This window comes from Nicotiana tabacum, chromosome 5 (genome assembly GCF_000715075.1).
Source record: "Nicotiana tabacum cultivar K326 chromosome 5, ASM71507v2, whole genome shotgun sequence".
Classification (NCBI taxonomy): Eukaryota; Viridiplantae; Streptophyta; class Magnoliopsida; order Solanales; family Solanaceae; genus Nicotiana; species Nicotiana tabacum.
Window position 1 is genome coordinate 156,543,464 of NC_134084.1, and position 9,743 is coordinate 156,553,206.

The 9,743-nt window shown below is 36.5% G+C and overlaps 1 protein-coding gene across 1 annotated transcript; it reads right to left on the bottom strand.

Annotated features, from left to right (window-relative positions):
- Window positions 1-291, bottom strand: LOC142181046 (auxin-responsive protein SAUR22-like). The gene has a single exon (XM_075253162.1). It carries the CDS (start codon window positions 289-291, stop codon window positions 1-3), a length of 291 nt encoding a protein of 96 aa, XP_075109263.1.
- Window positions 292-9,743: the final 9,452 nt, after the last annotated feature.

Genomic DNA, 9,743 nt, shown 5'->3' on the forward strand with positions numbered 1-9,743 from the left:
TCATAATTTCAATCGAGAAGTCACATCAACAAAATCATTCTCATTGCAAGGTATTGTTAGACCACCCATCGGATGATGAAAGCCATATTCCTCTTCCGCTTTGCGTAATAGGTTCTGGAAAGAAGGATGGTTCAGGTATGTTATAGGCACAACGTACCGTTTCTTCTCACTCTCTCCGACATAAACTGCAAAATGTCCTTTTGGAACACCTGTATGATTTCTCGTAAGAAGAGCCTGTAATTTGTAGACTTGCTTGGCACTGGAAATCATTGGTAACAGACGAAATCCCATGGCTTAACTTCTTGATATGTCAAGTATTGATGTTTGATAAAATTGATTGAAGTAGGACTTGTTTAGATTGATAAAGATTTATGTTTGGTCTGGAATTTGTTGTGAAGTTTTCACAGGAAAAGGTTATATTTATAGAGTTGCTTGCATATAATTTCATCGCGTGTCAGCTGTAGTGTGCAGTATCTTAATCCCCTGAGAATGCATCAGCGTGAAGTGGTCAATTCAAATGGCTAAAGAACCTGGCCCATTCCTTTGAATTTATTGCATAAATAGCAGGTCATACAACAAAAGATCTCAAAACATTACCATGTGATGTGATGAGAGGAAGTGTATATCAAAAACCACTACCCAGAACATAATGTAAGTGCAAATATAGCTTTTGATGGCTTAAACTCTTCATGATATTTATATTCCGTTTGTATGTGACGGTATTTGACTAGACTTTGAATTTAAGAAATCAATATTTTTGACGTGTAAGTCAAATCTATAAATAGTACAAAAATTAACCTTTAAAATGACTGGTGGTCAGAGTTCCCGAAAAGAGAAATGTGTATTCCAAAAATCTTAGAAAAACGTATCACATAAAGTAGGAGAGAGTTAAAAGGTTAAGAACTTTGGTTACGAGCATAGCTCTGCAGAAAACAAAAAAGCTGTACTAAAGTATATTTCCTTATTCCTGAAAATAATGCATTCACTCTAACAATGTTGAAAAGGCTTCACTTGTCATTATGCAAGTGCCTGCATTTGAGCTGCTATAGTTTGAATCTTGATGATGCCACAAATAAGGGGGTTGTACAATGGAAATATTGCACCAAATCATGTGATTGGTTCCACACTTGCACTTTAAAGAAAAATGCACTGCACGTGGACGCAATGACACAAGCTTCAAATCCATTACTCAAAACTGGGAAAGGTATTTATCCACAAAAGCGTTTAGGTTGTTTATAGACATTTTGGTGTAATTGCCTTCGATTTTGAGAAGGATTTAACTTCTAAATAGTTACAAAGAGAATTCTTACATTATTAGGTCACTTAAAGCTAATTAAAAGTTACTCTCTTTGTCTCATTTTGTTTGATGCAATTTGACTGAGCACAGAGTTCAAGAAAAAACGATAGGCTTTTGAAGATTGTGGTATAAAACATGCTATAGATATTTGTGTGGCTATACATCATTGTATTAATTTGTACTATCACCGGAATAATGCTTCAGAATACATTGGTAATGAATCTAGCAGTGCCCCTCGGCTTATTTCACAATTCCACTCATCCACAGTTTCCTATTTAAATTTGGCATTGTGAAATAGTATCTGATTTTGGCCCTCAATATAATTCAATTAGGATTGGTTTATTTCGTGCTGTCCCAATGAATAATTAGTTGCTCATCCTGACATATCTGCCCTACCAGTTTGGATATGTCCTTTTCTACATTTCTTCTGAAGAGCACTTGTCCTATAGGTACAAACCACCTGTGATTATGAGGCCATTTTAATTTATCCGAGTACTGTTTAGGTGCAGGTTGTTATATTCATCCATTATCTTATCATTGATACAAGTTTGTCTTTCTGTAGATATTTAGTTAAGTGTCCATATTTGACTTTAAAGACATACTATTCATGCATTTAATCTTGTATAAATAAGGTTTGCTTTGTACTAAAAGTGAATAGACAGATTTTCTTTGGCTTGTCTTAAAATAAAGCATCAGGTTTTTATGCTGTATGGGATTGAGCTTGTATAGCTTTTACTGATGTTTCCCAAGTTTCTCTATTTACTGACAGATCACTGTCAGTCGAGATCTTTTACAAAAATCCTTATGAGAAAGCCCAGAGGATGGAGATCAGTTGCTAGTGGAGAAGAATAAATGATAATTTTGTCCCTAACTTGGAGATCCTAAATTCACATTCCATCTCCAATCTTGGTGGTAGGTTAACTCAACACATTTACTTGTGGCCATAGGCTTAGTCATGGTATACACGAGATGGCTCAAACACCATCGCCATAATAAAGAAAAGAATACTGTCAACCACCAGCAGTTGTTGTTATGGCCTATGGCTCTTGTTGGGGGGAGGGGGTACCTCACATGGCTTTGATCACAAAGCTCAATAAAAAATGCAGTAATTTTTTTTCCCTGTGAATATATCAGGGAGAAGCGGTCGAGTGGCTAAAAAACATCGCCCATCCCTATAAAGTACTGCTTTGCTTGTTCTGATAATATTACTAATGCATCAGGAATAGCTAGCCCTACAACGGACTTTCATAACAGTACTATGTGATGAGAGGACCCGAATATCAAAATCACCACACGAACACCATGTGGCCTCCATACTTTACTATAAATAAGTTTCCGTTACTTCTAAGACTTTTGCTGATGTACTGGCTTGGAGTTTTTGAACAATGTTAATACTATATGCACAAGAATTTACAAAGATATTGTTGGGAAATAAACCCCCTACCAAAATAATATTCACGGTAATAAAAGCGGAATAATAATGTAGCACCGAGATACGGTAATTAACAAGAATAAAAGAGTAACAATAACACCAAGATTTTTACGTGGAAAACTCTTCTGAATAAGGGAAAAAACCACGACCCCGAGAGGAGGAACTGATATCACTATAGTAAGGATTTTACACTTTGTAGGCCCGAGTAAAATACTACAAAGACCACTACAACACTCAAAAGAAATAACCCTCTTTTGATATTTCACCTCACTACAATATCACTCACTCTCTATTTTCTTCACAGACTATTTTCTTATACCCTGTCTGTGAAACCTCACTCTTTCTTTCTAGCTCTCAGATATATTTTCTTTTGAGATTGTGATGATAAAAATGAGAGCCGAAGCTCTCATTTTATAGGCAGAATACAGCCTACCTCATTTGACAGCTTCATCTCTGCAGCGTGCCATTTTTGACAGAAAACAAAAACGTGGGCTGCTGCTATTACCAACTTTGACAAAAGTGAGGAAGGAAGAAAATTTCTTCCTTGAAATGTGGGCTGGACCCCACAAATCTCCCCCTCCAGTCTCATTCACCCGAAGGAGGTAACTTCGCAGTTTCTAGTTTGAGTGTATGCGGACAAGTTCTTTGCATAACTCAAACTTGTCTCTTGGTACCACTTTGGTCAGCATATCCGCAGGATTTTCGCTTGTGTGAATCTTTTTGACCTGTAAAGATTCGTTCGCCACCTGCTCACGAATCCAATGATATTCACATCTATGTGTTTGGTCCTTGCATGATACATAGAGTTCTTGCTAAGGTCTATTGCACTTTGACTGTCACAATAGACGACATACTCCTTCTGATGCAATCCATGCTCTTGAAGGAACCGTTTGAGCCATATCATCTCCTTGCCAGTTTCTGTAGCGGCAATATACTTTGTTTCAGTTGTTGAAAGTGCAACACACTTCTGCAACTTAGACTGCCATGATATAGCTCCCCCTGAAAATGTAAACAAATATCCAGTAGTGGATTTTCTGTTGTCAATGTCACCTGCCATATCAGCATCTGTATAGCCTTTCACGATTGGATCAGATCCTCCAAAGCACAAACAATCTCCGGTGGTACCTCTCAGGTACCTGAGTATCCACTTGACTGCTTCCCAATGTTCCTTTCCAGGATTTTCAAGAAACCTGCTGACAACACCAACTGCGTGGGCAATATCAGGTCTAGTGCATATCATTGCATACATTAAGCTTCCGACTGCTGAAGAATAAGGAACTTTAGCCATGTTCTCTTTCTCCTCCACTGTTGTAGGACACATCTTCTTACTCAACTTTAGATGACCAGCAAGAGGTGTGCTGACTGGCTTAGCATTCCTCATGTTGAAGCGTTCTAGTACACGTTCAATGTACTTCTCCTGAGATAGCCACAACTTTCTACTTGTTCTCTCTCGAACTATCTTCATCCCTAGAATTTGTTGTGCTGGGCCCAAGTCCTTCATATCAAATGACTTGGACAGATCTCCCTTCAACTTTGCTATCAACCCCTTGTCTTTTCCTACAATTAACATGTCATCCACATACAACAACAATATAATAAAGTTATTCTCAGAAAATCTTTTGAAGTATACACATGGATCAGAATAGGTCTTTAGGTATGTTTGACTTTTCATGAATGAGTCAAACTTCATGTACCACTGCCTTGGTGCCTGCTTCAATCCATAAAGACTCTTATTCAATTTGCACACCATGTGTTTCTTTCCAGCTACTTCAAATCCTTCTGGCTGCTCCATATAAATCTCCTCTTCCAAATCTCCATGAAGAAATGCAGTTTTCACATCCAACTGCTCCACTTCAAGATCTAGGCTAGCTGCTAAGCTCAAAATTGTTCGAATAGAAGTCATTTTGACAACAAGTGAGAAAATTTCGTCAAAATCAATACCTTTCCTTTGTTCGAAGCCTTTAACCACCAATCGAGCTTTGTATCTGACTAGCTTGCCATTTCCATCTTTCTTGAGTTTAAAGACACATTTGCATTTGAGTGGTCTTTTACCCTTTGGAAGTTCAACCAGCTTGTATGTGCTATTTTTCTGTAGAGATTCCATCTCTTCTTGCATAGCTTTCATCAACTGGTTCTTTTCTGGATGGGACAACACCTCCTTAAGACTTTCTGGCTCCCCCTCATCACTGATGAGGACATACTCTGTGGAAGGGTACCTGCATGACTCTACCCTTGGCCTCTCTGATCTCCTCAGAGGTTGAGGTTGTTCTTCTCCCTGAGTGGGGTGCTCCACTTCCTCGATACCTTCATCAAGTTGCTCCCCCTGCTCAATAACCTCACCAGGTTGCTCCCCCTGCTCGGCAACCTCGTCGGTCATACTTTCTGCACATGTGGGATTGTTAGAAGTAGAAGGAATAGTAACAAGGTTAGGAATTATACCATTCTTCGCCTTTTCTGACATATCAACAGCAGTTCCAACTTCACTTTCTCGGAAGACTACATCTCTGCTTCTGATGACCTTCTTCTTTACAGGATCCCATAGTCTGTACCCGAACTCTTCATCTCCATATCCGATAAATATGCAGGGAACAGATTTATCATCTAGCTTTGTTCTCTGCTCTTTTGGTACATGTGCAAAAGCTCTGCAACCGAACACCTTCAGATGCGAGTAGGACACCTCCTTGTTGGTCCAAACTCTCTCTGGGATTTCAAACACCAATGGAACTGATGGACTCCTATTGATCAGGTAACAGGCTGTCTGAACTGCTTCACCCCAGAATGACTTAGGCAGTTTAGCCATTCTGAGCATGCTTCTCACCTTCTCCACAATGGTGCGGTTCATCCTCTTGGCTACGCCATTGTGCTGTGGGGTTCCAGGAACTGTCTTTTCATGTCTGATCCCATGACTTGAACAATACTCTTCAAATTCCCTTTAAGTGTACTCACCTCCATTGTCATTTCGGAGACGTTTTAGCTTTCGACTCGTCTCCCTTTCTACTAGAGCATGAAACTTCTGGAAAACTTAAAACACCTGATCTTTGGTTTTCAAAATATAAACCCATAATTTTCGTGAAGCATCATCAATAAAAGTAACAAAATATTTGTTACCGCCCATTGATTCAATTTCCATTGGGCCGCAAACATCAGAATATACTAAATCAAGTATATTGAATTTTCTTTCAGACGATGTCTGAAATGAGACTCTATGCTGCTTACCAAATAAACAGTAGTCACAAGGTTTTACCGTTGTACCTTTAGCATAAGAAATGAGTGATTTCTTGGCAAGAATCTGCAATCCCTTCTCGCTCATATGACCCATTCTTTTGTGCCACAAATCTGCAGAAATCTCATCTTGTACTGCGTTCAATTCAACTTGGCATATTTCTGCATTTGTCCTGCACAACGTACCACGAGCAACTCCCTTTGCAATCACCAATGATCCCTTAGTGAGTCTCCACTTTTGATTCGCAAAATAGTTCTCGTATCCATCTCGGTCTAAAGCAATTCCCGAGATCAAGTTCATTCGCAAATCAGGTACATGCCGCACATCCTTTAGAACCAATGTGCATCCGACATTTGTCTTGATACAAATGTCACCAATCCCCGCAATCTTTGAGTAACTTGTGTTACCCATTCTCACTGTGCCGAAATCACCTGCTACATATCTGCAAAAAAGATCTCTTACCGTTGTGGCATGGTAAGATGCCGCTGTGTCAACCACCCATTCCGACTCTGGACCTGACAGGTGCATGCATTCCTCTTCCTCATTTATAAAGATGACAACATTATCATTATTTTGCACCATGGTGGCTGTGTTGTCGTCATTCTTCTGGCCACTGGTTTCACCTTTGCCCTTCCTTGGATTTGGGCAATCTCTTTTGAAGTGACTTGGTTGATCACAGTTGTAGCAATTTCTAGCTCTTGATTTAGATCGGTTCTTTGACTTCCCACGAGTTCCGGATCTACCATAGTTGTTCGAACTCCTTTGATAACTCCTGCCTCTACCTTCTGTGATGAGAGCCTGTCCTTGATTTTCAGGCTTCTTTCTCATCTTCTCATTGAGTAGAAGATCCGATGTGACATCTTTCAACTCAATAGTAGTCTTACCGTGCAGGATGGTTGTTGCCAAATTATCGTACGAAGATGGCAACGAGTTCAATAGCAAGATGGCTTTATCTTCTTCCTCGATTTTCACTCCGAGGTTGGCAAGCTATGTGATTAGTCCGTTAAACACATTTAAATGTGACAAAAAATTCGTACCTTCACTCATGTGTAGGGCGTATAACTGCTTCTTCAGGTACAATTTATTTGTCAGCGTTTTGGACATGTATAGGCTTTCCAACCTTGTCCAAATTTCACGTGCAGTGTCTTCATCAATGATGTTATTTACCACATCATCTGATAAGTGCAACCTGATTGCACTAGCAGCTCTTTCATCCAAGTCAGCCCAATCCTCAACTTTCATGGTATCAAGCTTTTTGGCATCAGCATCTAGTACCTTGTGTAATCCTTGTTGGATGAGCAGATCTCTCATCCTTCTTTGCCATGTTGAGAAACCGTTATCTCCGTTGAATTTTCTACCTCGTACTTTACTCCGGACATTTTTATTTTTCACCAAATATAGTATTACCGATAGTGAATAGTATTTCAGTGAACGAGCAGAACCTGTGCTCTAATACCAATTGTTGGGAAATAAACCCCCTACCAAAATAATATTCACGGTAATAAAAGCGGAATAATAATGTAGCACCGAGATACGGTAATTAACAAGAATAAAAGAGTAACAATAACACCAAGATTTTTACGTGGAAAACCCTTCTGAATAAGGGAAAAAATCACGACCCCGAGAGGAGTAACTGATATCACTATAGTAAGGATTTTACACTTTGTAGGCCCGAGTAAAATACTACACAGACCACTACAACACTCAAAAGAAATAACCCTCTTTTGATATTTCACCTCACTACAATATCACTCACTCTCTATTTTCTTCACAGACTATTTTCTTATACCCTGTCTGTGAAACCTCACTCTTTCTTTCTAGCTCTCAAATATATTTTCTTCTGAGATTGTGATGATAAAAATGAGAGCCGAAGCTCTCATTTTTATAGGCAGAATACAACCTACCTCATTTGACAGCTTCATACAGCATGTCATTTTTGATAGAAAACAAAAACGTGGACTGCTGCTATTACCAACTTTGACAAAAGTGAGGAAGGAAGAAAATTTCTTCCTTGAAATGTGGGCTGGACCCCACGGATATTAGTTTTGTGCAACCTCATATGTACTTGCCTTGGTGCTGAGAATGGTAAGTTTGTCTCGAGACTTTACAATTGGTAAGATTTAACAGTAAACTTTTAAGTTTCATTCATAGATATCTTAATTAATAAAATCGGTTAAGTGGTATGCAGGTATTGTATGAGTAGGTAATCACGTCTGGATAAGGAGATTTTAGTAGCGACGGGCTAAAAAAGGCAGAGTTTTAACCAAGGCAGACAATGGTATGGCAAGTGTAAAATAGGCAACAATTCTGTTAGCATGAATAAATGCCTTGAGATGAAGTCACTATTTGGCGAGTGTCAAAATATCAAATACTCCTATTATATCTTTTCCTTTTTGGTGTAAATGCTGCATGATTCCAATGTCCAAATGATTGCTTACAAGCTTTTCACTCTGCAGGATTTTTGTTGCAGCTGATTACATGCAAGTGACTTGGCAATGTAAATCCGTTACTTACACTATTCTATATTCTATATAGAGCATTGTTAAGACAAAATAAACTACTTTTCTAACTAATTTTTTTTGAATTTTAAATTTTGAATTAGTTGGTTACACTACCTTAATTAATAAATATAGATATCTTATAATTATCAATAAAAAAGAAAATACAAAAAATATTCTGAATAAGACTTATAAAAATAATTAGAATTATTATGAGAAAAGTCGTACATATACTCTTAACTAAAATCATAATAAACAGATAGTCATAAATGAAGAATACTAAAAAAATTAAAAATCAAATGATATCATAAGAATACATATACTAATTAAATTTCCCATGTAGGAAAATTTACTTAATAAATAGAACTCATAATTCCATAATGAAAAATACAAAAATATAAAGAAACTATTAAGATTTTATACACAAGATAATATATTATATATAAAACACATTATAATAATTATTAAAAATTTTAGTACGTTTTTATAAAAAGAATAATAATAAATGGCTTATCTCTTTATACTTTTGCTGAATTCAAAATTATAATTTAGTAAAAAAAAAAGATATTATTTAAATTTTCAGTAAATATAAAATGAGAAAACTAATCATATATTATAGTAGAAATGAATGTACGAAAACAAGTGGATAAAGATAATTTTATAATATTTATTTTTTGAATTAATTATTAAACAACATATAAATAAATAACACTCAAGAAAATTATTTATAAATTTAGACAGTTGAAGAATTTTAAACAGTATAATATAAGTATAAAAATATATATTTCCAGAATAAGAAAATATATACGTATGTTCTACTAGAAGAGAAGTAGTATCAAAATATTAAGTCTATTGACAAATTAATGAAAAATCGTATTAATAAATGTATAGTACTAAGTACTTGCTAATTTAATAAAGAATAAATAAGTAATAAATAATTTATTTGATTACTATTTTGCTTTGTATCCTTTGATTTTATATAGATTTTATTATATTCATGTATACTACATTAAATAATAAAATAGTAACTAATTTATCAAAATAATATGATATATTAGATCATAATTTTATATGTGCGCATCGCACGGGTTCTAACATTAGTTAGTAATAGTAGTAGGGAATTAAGGATAGTGAGATGCTGAGAAGCAATGCATTGGCTCAAAACAACCGTGATATTATGATAAAATATATTCAATGTCTAGGTAAAGTGGGGACTTCTGTAATTTATGAACTAGTAAACTTCTAACCTACAATATACTTGATGGTAAGAACTAGACTTGTAATCCTCCTTTG